Source organism: Suricata suricatta, chromosome 11 (assembly GCF_006229205.1).
Source record: "Suricata suricatta isolate VVHF042 chromosome 11, meerkat_22Aug2017_6uvM2_HiC, whole genome shotgun sequence".
Lineage (NCBI taxonomy): Eukaryota > Metazoa > Chordata > Mammalia > Carnivora > Herpestidae > Suricata > Suricata suricatta.
This window is the reverse complement of record NC_043710.1, coordinates 12,913,395-12,932,638: the sequence shown is the minus strand read 5'-3', so window position 1 is coordinate 12,932,638 and position 19,244 is coordinate 12,913,395. Positions and strand designations below refer to the sequence as shown.

General features: G+C 37.8%; 1 protein-coding gene across 1 annotated transcript; it reads right to left on the bottom strand.

Moving 5' to 3' along the window:
• Positions 1–4,658: 4,658 nt before the first annotated feature.
• On the bottom strand, positions 4,659–7,093 carry LOC115271869 (olfactory receptor 5AP2). Its single transcript, XM_029914843.1, has 2 exons — positions 7,064–7,093; positions 4,659–5,617 (listed from the first exon to the last, which is right to left on the bottom strand). Exon 2 carries the CDS (start codon positions 5,610–5,612, stop codon positions 4,659–4,661), a length of 954 nt encoding a protein of 317 aa, XP_029770703.1. The 5' UTR covers positions 5,613–5,617; positions 7,064–7,093.
• Between the last annotated feature and the right edge of the window lie 12,151 nt (positions 7,094–19,244).

The following is a 19,244-nucleotide window of genomic DNA, read 5'->3' as shown; positions in this document are numbered from 1 at the left end:
ACTCTACCATGGTAATTATTCAATTTTGCAAATGTAGGGGCGCCTGGGTGGCTCAGTTGGTTAAGCATCTGACTTCAGCTCAGGTCATGATCTCACGGTTTGTGGATTCGAACCCTGCATGGGCTCTGTGTGGACAGGTCAGAGCCTGGAACCTGCTTCAGATTCTGTGCCTCCCTCTCTCTCTACCCCTTCCCTGCTCGGGCTCGCTCTCTCTCTCTCCCAAAAATAAATAAACATTAAAAATTTTTTTTTAATTTTGCAAATGTAATTATCCTCTATATACTTAACACTTCTGACTTTATATCTCCAGCCCTGGCCTCTTTTCCAGGCTTGTAGTTCAACTGCTTACTTACATCTCCACATTAATTTCAAAGAGCAATTCAACATGACCCAAGGCTGAATTTCTCATGTCCTTCCTTAAGTTGCTCCAAACATAACATTTCTTATCTCAAATTAATAACAACTCTATACTTTCATTTGTTCAGATGAAATTAAATAAATATTGGAGTAATTGAGTTCTCCCTCACACACTACGTAGGCAGTCCATCAGATAATTATGTTGGGCCTAATTACTTCCTACCACCTCCATTCCTACCAAGATCTCAGCCAACAGTATCGTCAACCTAGATTATTACAAGAGTCTTTTAACAGCTCTATCTCTAAAGTCAGCTGACCTACCCTCTAAAATAACCAATTTAAAATTTTTGTAGACCTCTACTTTATGCATATATATATATATACATACATATATATATACATACAAACATACTCACATTATATATGACATTCTTGCTACAAAAATTTAATTTCTCTCTGTTGCATACACATACACATAGTATGTATACACATGGATATACATGTATGTATACATTCAGGAGTGTATGTGTCTGTATATGCTGAATACTCTATAAAATTCTCATTTGTTATTAGTGATCCTAGATCCCTGCCTTCTAAAAACAAAATCCAAATTCATTTTGTTGAAACATTAAGTTTAGTGTTTCAGATATATCATAATTGAGATGTTTAATTACATGAATGCTTTTTGAGTCCTCTTGGGAACTTTCTATATCTGAACACTTGGAAATAAATTAAATCATCTTACCTTTGTCTTTAAGAGATATTCACTAGAAGTGGTGATTTTTATTTTCATTTTGTTTCATTGTTTTTGGAGGCATACAAGTTTTCTGTCTCACAATGTGAAATTTATAACTTTGATGAAAATAGAAGTGGTATAAGAGATCCAGCCAAGACAGAATTAAGACATGGTTAACCAGATGAAGAGTAGAAAATGCTGTTTCTGAATCTGAGAGCAGACAGTCAGACTTATCAAGTCTGCCATTATTCTCTCGAGAGTTACTCTCTGCAAAACACTAAAAATCTAATGCCTGAAATGTGCCAATCCAAAATTAAAACACACATTGATTTTTCACTGAGGAAATTAAACCAGTTTCTCCCCAGTGAAGAGCTTATACCCTAGAGAGTAAATTAGGCATTTAGAGAATTTCAGCATCTATTGCATGATTCTGAGACTCCGTGGAGCATAACACTGAATTTAAATGGTACAAAATTGACCAGATCTGGTCTCCAAACGTCAGAATTCCACTTAAAATGCTATCACTATTCATTTCTAGTAGAGTATGGCTCTCTCAGTGCATTAATTAATTAATTAATTAATTAAACAAATATCTAGTGAACTTGCATTATGGACCATACAAGTACTCTTGGTACTTGATAGAGTAGCCAATAAAACCAACCTTGTTCATTCCTTCATGCAGCTGGCCATTTGGAGTTGGGGGGTGAACACCTATTGCAGGGTGATTAGAAAAAGTGAAGTCCAAAGCCAGTTTGTGAACTACCAGGCTTATTCGATCAATCACTCCTTCCCAAACACCTTCTTCATTGCAAGTCTTTTCCTCCTTTCATTTGCTCATGCTGTCCACGTATATGTCTCTTTGTTATTCCTTCGACACACCAAGAAGAAGTTTGCCTCAGGGCCTTTATATTTACTGTAAGCATACCTGAAATGCTCTTCCACACACATTCAGATGAGATTACCTTGTTCAATGTTATTTCCACAGAGAACTCTTTTCACATGACACCATTCCCTACTCTAAATCTAATTTATTATACTTCAAAACACCACTCATACCCATTTCAAACACATGTACATGCACACACACACACACACACACACACACACATACACACATCCGTATGCACACATACATGACATTTGGCATAGATAATAGAGTCTTTCACACTCGAGTATAAGTTTTGGGGAAATCAGAACCTTTAAATTTTTACCTGCTATATCTCTGGTACACGTTACATGCCGGTTTTTCCATTAATAGTTTTTTGACAGTTTTATTGAAGTATACGTGTGCCCAGACTCAACCAATTATATACATTAAATGTGGGCAGAGTTTTGTATATCTATGAATAATTTTTGAGTGGCTATGGCTAAGGATACAAAGGGTGTATATTTTCTTATTCTAAACAAAAGCTAAGGACAAATAGCAGGAAATATAATTTATAACTTAACATGGAAAAGGATATTTTAAGCTCAATGACACACAGGTGTGATGCTAAGATATAGAGCCTCCTCATAGTACTAAAGTTGTTCTCATTCTATAGATGTCTGAGTATGATCACTAAGTGAAGAAAGCAAATTTTCTAATTCTTCCATGTGTCCAGAGTCCTTACATGTCAGGTTGTCGATTCAATGTATGAATTTGGAATTCAAGTGAAAGATCAGGGCTGGACATATAGATTTTGGAAACATTTCAGACTTCTTAGATCACTTAAGAAGTGGATGCAGATGGAAAACCAATGTACGATGAACTAATATAAAGGATTAAGTCTTTGGCTCCAAGATTTGAAGATTAGCATAAGAAGGAGGAAACACTATCACAGTTATCTGGGAAAAAGTAGCAGTAGAAGGAAAAGGAAAATCAGAAGATTGAAGTGATATAGAAATCTATGAAAATATATTTTTTTAAGGTAGCCAAAGGAATTACCAATGGCAAATCTTCCTTGAAATACCAAGTAAATGTAAGAGAGAACAATGTTTAGAGACAATAATGTGAAGCTCTTATGCGTCCTTGACAAGACTGGGTTCAACGGTGAGGCAGTAGAGAAATACAATTGGAACATGCAGTGGGATTTGAGAAAGTAGAGATAAGGAGTATAGGTAGTTCTTTTAAAGATTCATTGTAAGATGTAAAGAGTCATTGTAAAAAGAGCGGAGAAATAAGTCAGTGAGTGGACAGGACTTTTGGCCAAAGAAATTATTAAGAAGCGTGATACTAGAAGAGGTTTATAAACAAATAAGAATGTTCCAGTAGGATTCTTTTTAAGTAAAGTGTATGGAAAGATCCAAAGATGTGAAAGAACTGGTCTTAGGTACAAGCAAGGGACACACTATCCATTTGACAAGTGGAAATAAGAGTATATGTACAAAGATTAGAGACGGTAAGATGGAGATGATCTTGTCTAATTGTTTTTATTTTGGAGAAAGAAGTATAACACAGATGAGCAAGACATAGTGGCATGTTGAGAGGTTTTCTCTAATTGCACTAAGCAGCTTCAGTGGAGGACAGAACAAAGAAATGACTTAGTGTCACTGAGTAGGAATTTAATCAGATGAGCAGAATGGTGAGAAAGTAGAGCATGGAATTAGGGCTGATTGAGAATGACTCATTATTTTATGAACCATAAAATTTCAGCTGGGCACTGAGAACAGTGATGAATATTGATCAAGTGCAACTTTTCTTAGGTTGGTGAATAAGAAGCAACTGAAAGAAAGATATTATAGGACATGAGTTAGAATAAAAGGGAACAGGAAGGAAGATACCAAGCATGATACAGTTTTGAATGTCTTTGAGAGAAATCTTGCTTAATAGTTGAAAGTGGAAGTTATAGGGGTATGGAACTATTCAGATTGGACAAGATGAATTAACACATTCTTTGTGGTCTCTACCAATTTGGGAGATGGGGAGTGAGGTGGTCTTGCTTGGAGCATGAGAAGTACTGGCGTTCTCCCTCAAAATCTGCGGTGGATATTGGGATGGAGAGAAATAGGGAGCAGATGTTTACCTGATTCCAAATCATCAGGCCTCCTTTGACACACCATCTCAGGACAGAAGGCGGTTCCCCCATTGTTCTCACACTGACAATAACCTGCCCCCATTACCATGAGCAATAGATAGATAATTTGCTTTCAATAAATGTTTATTGAAAACTATATGATACTCCGGGAGAAGTGAAGTTTCACTACCCTCAACATATTCCAGTTAACTTACAAGCAGTAAAATACTACTCTGTTATTGTACCCATACTATATATATATATATATATATATATATATATATATATATCAGAGCAATAAAAGCTAAATATTGAAATTGGAACTTAAGCCCAAGTCAGCCAAATCCTTAGATTTTGATACTTTACCAAGCACCAACCACCCCACTGTGTTTATTCATCATGTAAGCCCATGGATACACATGTAATACACCAGAAGACTTAGAAGTTGACCCACATTTTAAAACAATCAATTTTAACATACATAAGCACACACAGAGTTTAAGCAACCAGACAATAAAATTAATATGAAAACAGATTTTCTTCTGCATAACAGGATAATATATAATATGGATTTACAGTATGTGTTTCTGTAAGATCTTCTTTAGGGCACCTTTTACATCCTTATTTTTCAAACTGTAGATGAGGGGGTTTAGCATAGGAATCACTACTGTATAAAAGACAGAGACAACTTTATCCTGTTCCATTGAATAACTAGATGTAGGGCGCAAGTACATGAAGAGAATTGTCCCAAAAAATATGGTGACAGCCATGAGGTGGGAGGCACAGGTGGAGAAGGCTTTGTGCCTGCCTTCTATGGAGGGCATCCTCAAGATGGCAATGAGGATACACAGGTAAGAAATGAAAACAACTGTAACACAAGTGATGACATTAAAACTGGAGAAAGCCATGATCACAATGCCATTGATGCGAGTGTCTGAGCAAGACAGCTTGAGCAGGGGTGGGGTGTCACAGTAGAAATGGTTGATCCTATTAGAGCCACAAAAGGACAATCTGAAAGTCATTCCTGTGTGTATGGCTGCATTCCCAAAGCCTGCCAGGAAAGAGGTAGCTACTAGCAAGAAACAGATTCTCCCAGACATGAGAACTGAGTACAGCAGAGGGTTCCAAATGGCTGCATAGCGATCATATGCCATCATGGCCAACAGGAAGCATTCAGTCCCCAAAAAGGAGCCAAAAAAGTAGAACTGGGCAGCACATCCATTGAAAGATATGGCTTTATTCTCAGCCACAAGGTTCACCAGCATCTTAGGAGTGACAGAAGAAGAGTAAGAGGCATCCACAAAAGAGAGGCTGCTGAGAAAGAAGTACATTGGGGTGTGGAGACAGGTATCCATCTTAATTAACACAATCATCCCCAAATTACCCACCATAGTTGCAACATAGATGAGCAGAAACAATCCGAAGAGGACACCTTGTAGATCTGAATTGTCTGAGAGTCCTAAGAGGATAAATTCAGTCACTTCTGTTTGATTTCTGCCTTGATCCTCTTTTGTATATCTGATCATTTCAGCTGCAAGAAGGTGGAACATGATGTTTGATCAGATGCAAACATGACAGAGCCATAAATATCTTTTTATTGACATGTAAACATAGAAATTTTAAGCGTGTTGGACTTGATGTCAAGCCAAAAGACATCAAAAGGCTGTGCTAAGTTCTAAGTATACTGCCTACTAACTAAGGACCTTGAGATGAGTGACGTAATCTACACATTAACTAAGCTCACATCTACCAGTAACATTTATCAGATAATTATGGGAACTTAGCCTTAAGATGTATCTCTCTTCATTAAGCCTTAAGAGATATCTCTCTTCATTACTTATGATAAGCAAGTTAACAGATAGGTTAACATAGAGTCTCTAGACACAACTTCTGGATAAAGATGACAACATGAATTCAGGCCACTTCGTACTCCTCCACAGTATTAACAGAATGAATTTAAAATAGTGAAAGCTAGTAAAAATAGTTAAAAGTACCAAACAAAAATAAAAGAGTTGAATCTTCTGGGGATGGGAGGAACATTAAAAATTAATGACTAAGGAAAAAAAAAAAAGGAAATTCCCATGCAACTAGCATGTTTGCAACCCTGATGGAATTTCCCAATATCTACATCTACAGAGGGGAAATAAGTGTTGCTAAGCACTGAGAATTTTGAGTAATTGCCTCCAATATTTATACAATTAGATTGCAAGAATTAGTACACATCTTAGATGAAAGTAATAGAGCAAGCCATAGCAGTGAGAACCTCTACCTGATACTCAAATTCCCAGGATCACACCAGAACTAGAAAACACAGCAGTGGTGACACATGGAATGTTCCAGCTACAATGTTGTATGGAGGGAATCATACACTGTCAGGTAATTTAACTGATTCACCCTCCACAAAGTTTAAGAACGTCAAATACAAGGCAAAAAAAAAAAATAAAGAAAGTAAGAAGGAAGGAATAAATGAAGAAAGGAACAAAGGAAGGAATGAAGGAAGGAAGGGAGAGAGAGAGAAAGAAAGAAAGAAAGAAAGAAAGAAAGAAAGAAAGAAAGAAAGAAAGAAAGAAAGAAAGAAAGAAAGAAAAAGAAAGAAAGAAAGAAAGAAAAAGAAGGCAGTGAGGGGAGAAAGGAAGGGAGAGAGGAAGGGAGGGAGGGAGGGAGGGAGGAAGGAAGGAAGGTAAGAAGTAAAGAAGGAAAGAAATAAAGAAAGGGAGAAAGGGAAAAGAGAAGGAAAAAGAAAGCCCAGTCTGGAGATTTTAAGTAAAAGTTTAGGCAGCACCTCCAGTGGAATTCTTTCCCACTTCCAGTCCAATCCCCTAGCCCTTCCATGACCTCAGATTATTGAACAGTAGATAGAACTGGACTGGGCTGGCTGTATAATCAGAGCACAAAGTGTTAAATCCTTTCCCACGCACAGCAGGAAGTTATTTGATACTGTCTAAAATTAAAACATGGGACCAAATTAACCCAGTACCTCTGCCAACACTGGAGATAACGGATCTCTTGCACACAGTTGGGGAGAAGAGAGCGCAGAAGCCAGATCCATCCTCACAGGCACTCCCATACTCAGAAGTGTCTATTCATGCTCTGCTCAGGCTAGTTTCCATCAGAATAGGGGTTCAATACCCTCACCAATGATAAACCTGGCGTTGTCTGTCATACAATGTTGTAATGGTTTCTAACTGTGACCACATCCATGATCTAATCCTTGCATCACTTACAGATCAATGGAGATAAGCAGACATTACCCTAAGAGTGTTAGTAAGATTATCTTTTGTTAGTATGAGGTAGTGAACTCAGCTAACTGGTGGTGAATTGGGGTCTACAATGATCCTGAGTTTGATGCCAAATTACTTTTTGTTTCTCAGCAGTACATTGCTCCCTCCCTATTTAACTGTACAGCTGTCCAGACCAGGTCCTCATCTTGCTATTTGAACTTCAAGTAATAGCATCTCCAGAAGGAATTAAAAAGAAGGAATGGATCTTTCTCTCTCATTCTCAATCAAAAACTTTCCCTGAGAGGATTATTATTATATCAGAAATAGTGAAAAATAAATAAATAAAATGCCATAGACACTGTACGTGCATGCACACACCAGAGGCACAAAAAAAGGTAATGATGAGTAAAGTACTAAAACACTAAAATATGTTAAGCATTCCCTGTGCTTTACAGGAACTGCATTAAGTATTTTCCTGCAATATTTCATTTAAATCCTATGAGGAAGGCAGTATTATAACCTTCAGTTTATATGCGAAATGGGAGGTACAAAAGACTGTGACTCTATCAGAGTCACAGATTTAACCCAATGGAGTCTAATTTATATCCAGCTAATGCAACTTTCATTCTCCTAACGTTTGAGATTATTGAGAAGGACCTCCTCAATAACAGGTGTGAGCACTAATACACAGAGTATTTGACATTGTAATGATCAGGACTTCAGTAATATGCTAGAACACACTTGGTTATATATAAAGTATGTATGTCTTCTGAAGAGAAGATATACTTGCAATAGCTAAAAACTGATTTTCTTAGAATTTACATTCATTAATTTGCATTATTAATTAGCAAAATACCATTCAGATAGAGAATTTAACATACCTTCTCGGCTTCTCAGTGCTCTTGGAACTTTGGGTATATGGTTAATTGGAGAAATGTACAGGGTTGTGGATTTTTCTCCAGGTCAGTAAGTTACACAGGCAGAACACTATATTTTTTCCCGACCTTCCTTGACTGCTTGACTTCTACTGAGTCCTTTTGCTTGTTTCTGTCTAATGATTAAATTGACCAAAACCAAAACCAAAAAAACAAAACAAAACAAAACAAAAAAAAACACATCAAACGTTCTTCTCAGAGAAGACATTCATTAATGCTCCCAGGTTAAGGTTTAGGCATCCTTCATTACAGAGATAAAGAAAACTGAAATCCTTTACACCTTCACTGTCAAAAGAGAGTTATTATGCATTCTTTTCTACTTTTCCTTAACAATCAGTACTGCAATCTGCTATATCATAGTAAAATACATTTTAAAATATAGAATATATTGGTGCACCTCCAGCTGTAATATTGTTTGCAATTATTTCTGATTGTAGAGTCTCTGAATCAGACCAGAGTAAGCCTTCTGAATTATTTTAAATAGGATATATTTCTTGTTCTTCAGTCGCTGGGGAGTGCATCCCCTGTGTTATGTCATCTCAAGTTAATCGGCTTGTTTTTCCCTCTGAAGCTAAGAAAATCATGTTCTCTTCACATTTCTTTCCTTTGCCCCAGGGATACCTGAGCCCAGTGGAGAATGAATTTCCAGTTCTGCATTTCTACCCCCCACTAAACATCCTTCTTCTGTCTCCCCTGACAGCCGGTGGTCTGATTCCCTTAGGAGCATTGAAAGAATCTACAGAATAGTAGGTTAGCTCTACCTCTGCCTTCTGGAATGACTTCGTGTCCTTACAAGAAGTTATGCTAGCTGGATCATGGTGAGGGGGTGATTGGAGGAAACACACAGAGGTAACTATGGAGCCCGAAATCTCAAAGAGTTTCGGACTGAGAACAGAACTCATTTCTAATCCTAGCTCGACTGTCATTCAAGGAGGTACCAGATAATGCTCTATCTCCCTTCAACCATGATGGGGACCATCAGAAATTAGGCTGCAAAGTGATCTCTGTGGAGCACTCAGAATTAACACTGGATATGAGAATGTGAACCTAGTACCATAAAAGAGAAACTATTGGTAAGGTTGCAATGAACTTCTTATGAATAACCATGGGACTCTAAAGCCTAGTAAGCAGGCAACAAGCATTTATTATTGATCAACGAACAGAGGTCATACTAACCTGTGAAGATGTGACCTCTCCTTTAGAAGAGCTTATATATTAACATGGATTATGAACCAGCTGGTTATAATTGGCTCGTAATTGGAAGACAGTAGAACCAAACAAGAATAGCAACTAATATTAACTGAGTGTAAAGCACCTCTATTATAGGTAAGTAAACGGGGGCCTTGAGAGGTGACTTGTCCAAATAGTTCGTACACGCCAGAACTGGGACTCCAACGTGTTTTTTTCTTACTCCAGCCTAAGCATTGTTAACCATTTTGTGTCATCACAGCCCAAAAGTAACAAAGTTTATGAAAAATATTCTTCTGTGCTAAATATAAGCAATATATAAACTACTATATGACAAATGATTTATTTGATGTCCTCTGGACAAGACTGACAAATCGGGAACGATGCATATGGTACTTCTGATGGCTACTTTTATGTGCCAACTTGACTGAGCTAAGGGATGACGAAAGAGCTGATAAAACATTATTTCCGGGTGTGTCTCTGATGGTGTCCCAGGAAGAGATTAGCATGTGAATCAGTAGAGTGAGTAAGGAAGATCACCCTCACCATTGTGGGTGGGCATCATCTGATCCTTTGAGGGCCCGAATAGAATAAACAAGGCAGAGGAAGAGGAAATTTGTTCTCCCTGCTTGAGCTCAGATATCCATCTTCTCCTGCCTGGGACATCAGCACTCCTGAATCTCAGGCTTTTGGACCCAGACTGGACCCTTCACCTTACCCCACAACCCCGACACCATTTTCAGGCTTTTGGACTCAGACTAAATTACAACACTGGCTTTCCTGCTTCTTCAGCTTGCAGACGGCAGATCGTGGGACTTCTCCACCTTCATATCCACATAAGCCTATTCCTACCCTAAATCTCCTCTTATCTAGATTTACATATTCACCTTCTATTGGGTCTGCTTCTCTGGGGAACTCTGACTAACACAGTCTTGGTGGTGTTGGTTGCCAAGAGGAAGAGTGCAACGGAGGTATTAGGGGCGGAAAGGTGGAAAGCTAGATGTCTAACTTAGTAAACTATATTGCCCCTTAATTAAGAATTATTATTTAATATCAGATGCCTAGAACTTCAAGAAAGTCTCAATGGAGGTGGTGTTTTTCCTCTGGGAACACTATAGAAATTTATGGTTGTCGTGTGAAGGGGGTACAATCTAGTGGGTGAGGGGCAAGGATGCTAAAAGCCTGCAAAGTGCAATATAATCCCTAACAACAAAGAACTCTCCATGTCCCGTAGTAGTCAAGTATATTTCAAGTAAAAAATACTCAAAAAATAAAGAAATGAATGACTAAATAAAGGTATTTATTGTAAATTGTAAATTATTTTCTTTTTATTTCTCCTCTTTAAATTATATGTGTAGGTAAATATAAACTACTTGCTACAAAAATATGTCATTGAGAGAATATCTATTGTCCCAGGGGACACTTACATACTACTCATTAACTACCAAGTGTTTCATCCAAAGAGATCTTATATCATCTAGCAAAACCAAGAAGAGGAATTCCCTTGAGAAGCTCTGGAGGCTTATTCATTTTAACTAAACCTTTACATGGGCAGTGTAAGATGGGGCCACATTCTACTGTACCATCCACAAAAACCAGTACTTCTACTCCTGTTATCACTATCAGTTACAAAAAACAGAGAGAGAAAATTTAGTAAATTAGTAAAATGCAAAATCAACCTAATAAACTCATGTAAACAAACAAATCTCCAGTTATAGAATTTGTAATTAAGGGGCGCCTGGGTGGCTCAGTCGGTTAAGCGTCCGGCTTTGGCTCAGGTCATGATCTCGCGGTTCGGTTCATGGGTTCAGGCCCCTTGTCGGGCTCTGTGCTGACATCTATCTAACTCAGAGCCTGGAGCCTGTCTTCAGATTCTGTGTCTCCCTCTCTCTCTGACCCTCCCCTCTTTGTGCTGTCTCTATCTGTCTCTCAAAAATAAATTTAAAAATTGTTTTTTAATTTAAAAAAGAAAATTTGTAATTAAGATGAGATCGCCATTTTTGATTTCCAGACAAAATATCTAAGCATAAACCAAGTATGAAATTTTCAAAGCAGGGTAATAGAAAGTAACAGAGATAGACTTGAACAAATATGAAGACATACACACTATTTGATAACAGGACTTGGTGGCATAAATGTGGCTGTTCTCCCTAAGTTAATTTATAAATGTAATATTATAATTGTAACCTCAATATTATCTTCAGATTTTTCCCACAAATAAGTTGACTATAAAGTTTATGTAGAAAAATTTTTAAAAATTCTATTCTGGTTATGAAAACCCTGGGGAAAAAAACAAAAGAGAGCACATGGAGGTGGGAATAGATTTGCTGTGATAAAATATATAAGGGAGCTTATAATTAAAAAGGGAATTATTGAAGAATGAATTGTGTAGAATGGTGAAGGAACAAGAGAATAGGATAGAAAAATAAAAATATTGACCCTATGAAATGAAAATCCAATTCAAAAAAATTGGGAAAAGATAACAAATGTTGGGGCACCTGAAGGGCTCAGTCAGTTGAGGGCCAGATTCTTGATTCCAGCTTACGTCATGATCTCACAACTGTGAGATCTAGGCCCACATCAGCCTCTGTGTTGATCATGGGGTCTGCTTGGGATTCTCTCTCTCTCTCTCTCTCTCTCTCTCTCTCTCTCTCTCTCTCTCTCTCCCCCCATCCCCCCTTCCCTGCTTGTGCCCTTTCACTTTCAAAATAAATACATAAACATTTAAAATAAAATAAGTAAATGTCTTTTTAAATTTTTTATGTTTTTTTAAATTTATTTTTGAGAGACAGAGAGAGACAGCGAGAGCAGGGGAAGGTCAGAGAGAGAAAAAGACACAGAATCTGAAACTGGCTCCAGGCTCTGAGCTAGCCGCCAGCACAGAGCCCGACGGGGGGTCCAAACCCACCAACTGTGAGATCATGACCTGAGCTGAAGCCCGGCGCTTAACCGACTGAGCCACCCAGGCGCCCCAAAATAAATGTTTTTGCCCAAGGATATTCATTGCTGCATTTTTTTCTTCTAATAAGAAAAGATCAGAACCAACTCAAATGTCCATCAACAGGATACTTTAAATAGGCAACGGGTACATCCACACAATGGATTATAATGCAGATGGAGAAATGAGAGAATATTCATTTCAAATCAAGGTTTGACCTGACAATAAATCTCATAAATAAGTGAACATGTCAATGTTATTAGGATTTAAATTTGAGACTTAAGAATACAGGTAAAATGCTTGGTAAAACAACAACAAGAATAAAAACAAAAACCACACACACACAAAGCAAAACAAACAAGATCCACTATCCACTAGCTACAAGAGTTCACTTCAGGTTTAAAGACACAGATGGGCTGAAAGTCAAAAAATAGAAAAAGATATTACAAAGCGGTTTTAAAATTCTTTGAAAATTTTTATTCTTGAATCTCTTCTTTTAGGATGAAAATTTATCTCAAATCAAATAGCATTCCCAAATTAAGAAGATTTTTTAAAAATACCATGTGGGCAGTGAGACTCTTCTAACTGCTTATTTTCTTTTTTATATATAATTTTTTAAATGTTTATTTATCTGGGGCGCCTGGGTGGCTCAGTTGGTTAAGAGTCCAACTTCAGTTCAGGTCATGATTTTACATTCGTGGGTTCGAGCCCAGAGGTGGGCTCTGTGCTGACAGCTCAGAGCCTGGAGCCTGCTTCCCATTTTGTGTCTCCCTCTCTCTCTGCCCCTCTCTGCTCATGCTCTGTCTCTCTCTGTCTCAAAAATAAACAAAACATTTAAAAAAAATAAATAAATGTTTCTTTATCCTTGAGAGAGCATGAGCAGGGACAGGGCGGGGGTGGGGGATGGGGGGCACACAACCTGAAGCAGGCTCCAGGCTCTGGACTGTCAACACAGAGCCCAAACCCATGAATCATGAGATCATGACCTGAACTGAAGTTGGACTCTTAACCAACTGAGTCACCCAGGCACCCCACTTTTACTTTATATAAGTGGGAAACTGAAACTAAATGTGTGTCATCTCTTGTATGCATCTAATGTACTCGTATGCCACCCTTATCTACTATTTTTATTGGTTGTACTATTTTACATTCTTATTAACAGTAATGAAATTTCCAGTTCCTTTATTCTTTGTTAACACTTCATATGGTTCATCTTATTAAATTTAAAACCATCCTAACAGATGTGTAATAATATCCCATTGTGGTTTAATTTGTGTCTCCCTAATACAAATGATTTGAGCATTTTCCACGCATTTATTTGCCTTTGTTTCTTTTAAAGTCTCATCTAGAGACTCTTGAATACTGAAAACAAACTGGGGACTGAAGTGGGAGGAAAAAAGGGAAGGGTTGAAGGTTATGGAGGAGGGCACTTGTGGGGAAGAGCACTGGGTGTTATAGGGAAACCAACCTGACAATTAACTATAAATAAAATTTTAAAAAATATGGCTCATCTATATTACACAGAAGCTGTCATCCTCTGTGAAAGACTTTCAGGCATCAACAAACAGACCTAAATTACTACCAAAATCACACCCAGTAGGTAGCTTTGGGCTGGAAAAACAGTGTCTGCAGCTCTTTTTCTTGACTCCATCACCACACTGGAGTGGCAGGAAAGAATTCCCTTCTGTTTCCTTCTTTTTACCATTAAGGTGGAAGGAGGAGGGAATGAAATTCCTTAGGGTGACAGTTCCTCACATCTTCCAGTCTCCCATGAGTGCAAAAATCATGTCAACTCTTTTCCTCTGGGGATACTGTGTGACTCTGAAACTTGATAAAAGTCTCCTGCGCTCAGGAGCAAAGGTGGGTGAGCCAGGAGCTAGGGACAGCTACCAGAGTGAGTCACCGCCTTTGGATTCTTCTCAGAATATTTGTTCATTGTACCCATCAAATGAAGAGGAGACATTGTCACCAACTGGTAGAAAACAAGTCAGGGCACAGGTCAGTATTGGGACAGACAGTAAAAGACATGACCCATTAAGGATGGAGCCTGCCCCTGCCCCGTGCTGGGCATGGCTTTACTTGGCATTGGGTCATTGGGTCGATACCATTTTAAAATTTCAAAAGTAAACATAAACTATGGGTTTGGCTTTTAGATACCTCATAATAGGTATGAATGCAGAAAATACTAGAATAGAAAAGTCTTGTAGAGTTTGAATTCTTCATCCTATTCATTTCACAGATAAGGAAGCTGTTATCTAATGCAACAATTCATCAAGTTTGAACACCTGATTAGTGGGAAAAAACAGGATAACAACCAAGATCCCAGACCCTTATTCTAGAATTCTTCTTATATAAATATGCACAAGGTAATGATACACAGAAATCTAAACTATATTTGACCTGTATTTGCTTGCATGACACAATACTTTTGCTGGTCTTTTTTTTTTTAATAGAGTTTATTAACTATGGAATATGCATATTTATTATTCCATCATTTCTTCAAGAGTAAGATCAGTTGAAGTTTAGCTACATGACACTATATATATAAATACTTATATACTTTATACTTATACTTTATACATATATACATATATATATAAAAGTTTTTCTGATCTTCACTCTGATTTCATAACCTCATCTATCTCTACTTGTTTTATCACTTAATGGAAGCCCTGTGGAATTAAAATTACACCTTCACTAAAAGTTAAAACAGTCTATGTTACATCACCTGTATGGATAAGGATTAGAATTTTTTTTCTGGGAGTTGTGAGTGCAAAATTACTTACTGAATTAAATCATCTTGCACAATTAACACTAACACAATTGCTAAATGCATTAAGCACTGGCATATGACAGTCACTGAATTTAGCACTAGATAGATGATAGATAAGTACATAGGTAGGTAAGTAGGTAGGTAGGTAGGCAGGTAGATGATTGATAGATAGATAGATAGATAGATAGATAGATAGATAGATAGATAGATAGATAATGGATAGATAATAGAATATACACATATACTAGAACTGGGTTTTTTTGCAGAAAGTTATTAAGATAGGCACTGATCTTACCAAAAAATGAAAAACTAAAACTCTAAAAAGGTAAGTAATTTACTAGGGGAAAAAATTGCAAGAGGCAAAGCCTGGGTTTGTCTGTCCACTGCAAGTGAGAACAGGCAGAGCACTTCATGATTGGTGAAACCTCTTCTCATACACTTCCATTGTAATTGGAACCTTGAATCTATAAGGGAGGAAGGAGTGATTCTATAATTCATTTTTCAAGTGTGTGACATAAATTGCTCTCCACATGCCAGGCTGTGTGTCTTAGCGCAGAGCCCGGGGTCGCGTTCCTTCACTGAGCCCCGCGTTGAGGCGCCAATTGTCTTAACTGATGCCAGGTCCCGGCGCGCTCGTCCCTGGCGTTCGGGGGTACCTGTCTCGTCCACCCTGACCGGCAGGGCAGAGAGTCCTCATGGGTTCTTTTCCTGAGGGAGGGAGAGAAAGGGCAGGAAAGGGGATGCACAGATAGTAAAGACACAACTCACGGTTTTCGATCAGGCAAGAAAGAGAGAGCTTTATTCAGAAAACTGTCTCTTACAAAGGTTTCAAGGTGGGGAAACAAGGTAGCTGACCCAGGTCAGTTGCTAGGAAACAGGGTTAAGGGATTAAGACTGGAGTAAAAGGGGAACCAGACTAAAGTGTTTTAGCACAGCGCCTGAGGGGCCGATGCCACCCTGCCTGCAGGCGGTTGATCTTTGGTCTTTTGGCTCCTCTGACAGGGAGTGGCGCTCCCCTGCCTATTTTGCAGCTCCCCTCAGGGAGTGACAAATCTGGCTAGCAAATGGCCAAGCAGCTGAATCTTTGCAGCTCCCCACAGCTGTGGATCAGCGAGCCCTGCCCCCTGTGCTGTGTTCTAAGCAGGCATCCCTTCCTCCTGCAACTACTGTGTCCCGGTATCGTCCTGCACTTTCAAGCTTGATGTTTGGGTCCATTTACTCCTCTACAAAATTATGAGGCTAGACTGAATGAGTCATCCCAAGATCAATAATCAATAATATGAATAGTTTCCCTTTTGCTAAAGAAAAAGAATAAACTGAGAAATGGGAGCACTCAGGCTGACCTCTTATATTCTTCTCATCATGGGTTATTTTCACATTCCAATATGAAGCTGTGAGAGAAAAAAATGAACGCAGAACTGTGTATGAAATTGACAGTCCTAGACTCAATTGTCAATTCTGTCCCTAACTCACCATATGACTGCACGTCCCCTCTGCCTGGTTTTGTTTCCTCACTAACAGAACCTGTGAAGTGACATACACATCGACATATAGTGAGAATGAGTAGAACTGAGGTAGGGACATGTACTTTTTTTTAACATCTTTATTGAAATATATTTGACATATAATGAATTGAATATATTTAAAGTGGAAAATTTAATGTTTTACTCTATGTATAGACCCCATTAAATCATCATAACAATCAACATAATCAACTAATCGGTCACCCCAAAAAATTTCCTTATGCCACAGGGTAATCCTTCCCTCCTGTCTCTCCCCACGCACACCTGTACCCAGGCAACCATTGATTAACTGTCAATATCGATTAGCTTACAGTCTTTAGACTTTAGAAATAGAATTATATAAGGTATATTCTTTTATCAAGTGTGTTCTCTCAACCTAGTTATTTTGAGATACATCCATCATGTTTCATGTATCAATTGTGTGTTTCTTTTAGTTGTTGAGTAGTATCCTATCTTATGGACATACTAAAATGTGCTTATCTTATTATTTATGGATGGACCTTTATGTTGCTCTTAGGTTTTTTGTTTGTTTTTTGTTTTGTTTGCAGGGAGAGGATGACTGGATCATACAATACATATGCATGTATTTAATTTTGTACTGCCTAGTGTTTTCCTACATTCCTACTAATATTAATGAAATTTCCAGTTCCTCTACTTTGTTAACACTTTACATGGTTCATCTTCTTAAATTTTAACCATTCTAATAGATGTGTAGTACTATCCCATTGTGGTTTTAATTTTTGTCTCCCTAATACCAATGATTTGAGCAGGTTCTATGCATTTAATTGCCCTCCATGTATCTCGTTTGGTAAAGTTTCTATTCAAGTGTTTGGCCCAGTCCTTTTGGGTTGATTGTTTTCTCATTAATGAATTTTAAGGTTTCTTTTATATTATGGGAACAAGTTCTTTTTTAAAGTTTATTTATTGAGACAGAGAGAGAGAGAAAATGCATGAGTGAGGGAGGGACAGAGAAAGAGAATCCCAAGCAGGTTTTGTGCTTTCAGCGTGGAGTCAATGTGGGGCTCCATCTCAGGAACCATAAGATATTGACCTGAGCCAAAATCAAGAGCTGGATGCTTAACTGACTGAGCCACCCCCGTATCTTCTTAGGAAAAAAATTCTTTATGAGAAATATAGGTTTTAAATAATTTCTCCAAGATTTATCTCTTCATTTAGTTTCTTAATTGACCTAATATATAAATGATGCACACCTTCAGAACATATTAAGAATGAATCAAAAAGTACTTGATAAACTATACACTCACAGGAAAATATATAGTATCGAGTATTCATTATTAGACCCCTTCTTTATTGCAGTTGATTATATTCTATGCAGAAACTGATGGGGGCACTACTTTCAACCACCCTAGGATAACCTGTTCTGAATTTCCATGTCCCTATGAAAGACATTATATTATTCTGCTCGTGTCTTTGTTAAGCAATAAACCAACTAAAGGAGATACAGTCTGACTTCTCAAATTTAATAGAGAATGCTATTTGGTATGGTTTTGCCCACTTCCTCCTTATAATTCTTCAATGAGCTAAACATGAATCCAACATGTGGTTTATATACTGCTGGCTGACCAGAGTTGGATAATGCTTTCTCTATTCCCTCTGAGTGAAGGACCCCTGGATCTTAACTCTGACCTGAGCTATGCAACAACCTGTTGGCTAGTCAATAGAATGGTCCAAAGACACAGCTGTGTTTTCATCCTGATTATGCTCATGCCAAATGTCTGGATGCTTCTAAATATTAAGGAGAACAAGGACTAATTCTGTGTCTGTGTGTGACATGCAAGAAATGCAGGTGCAAAAATAAAGAGATGTAACTTTCATTATATCACATGTACACAGAAGATGATAAAGTGAAATGAACCTAAGTCAGACAGAGCCAGCTCTGCTACTTACTGGCTGCTGACTTTGATGAAGTTCCGTAATATCTAGCCGTATTCTTTCCAGGTATAAGATAGAGATGAGAACAGTACCTACTTCACAGCACTGTTGTGAGGATGAAATTATGTAATGTTTGGAAACACTCAAAGTTATGGCATATAGCTATCACTCAGTAACTCCTAGCTTTTTAAAAATTATTATCCATTTCCTTTTTTAATATTGCTAACCTTCTGCTCCAAGTATTTCTGTGTGTGTGTGTGTGTGTGTGTGTGTGTGTGATATATGTTATACTTTGAGATCCCTAGGTTGTTCAGTTTTCTTTTTGTGCCTATTTTCACAAAGAGAGTTAGTGTTTATTCATTATCTGTGTCTATACTTGCTTTGCTTTAGAAAGAAGGAAAGGACACTCAAAAGTGTTCTTTTTTACTAATTAAGAAGGCAGATAATTGAATGGATCAGGTCAAACATTTGACAGTATGTGATCGATGACTTCAGAGCACAAAGGTCTTTGGAGAAGCAGAATTTCCCATCACCTATTTTCACTGGGCACCTGGAGAGAAAACAAACCCATCACTTTCATTAAAGTCATTTGAGTTACCCTATGGGTCATAGAACCTGATTACAGGAAAGACTTTTAAACATCACTTCAAACAATAAACAAATCCAGTCACACATAAAATTTAAAAT

Excerpts from the sequence above, each read along its gene's own strand:
- LOC115271869 (XM_029914843.1), bottom strand. The coding sequence starts at position 5,612 with ATGATCAGATATACAAAAGAGGATCAAGGCAGAAATCAAACAGAAGTG.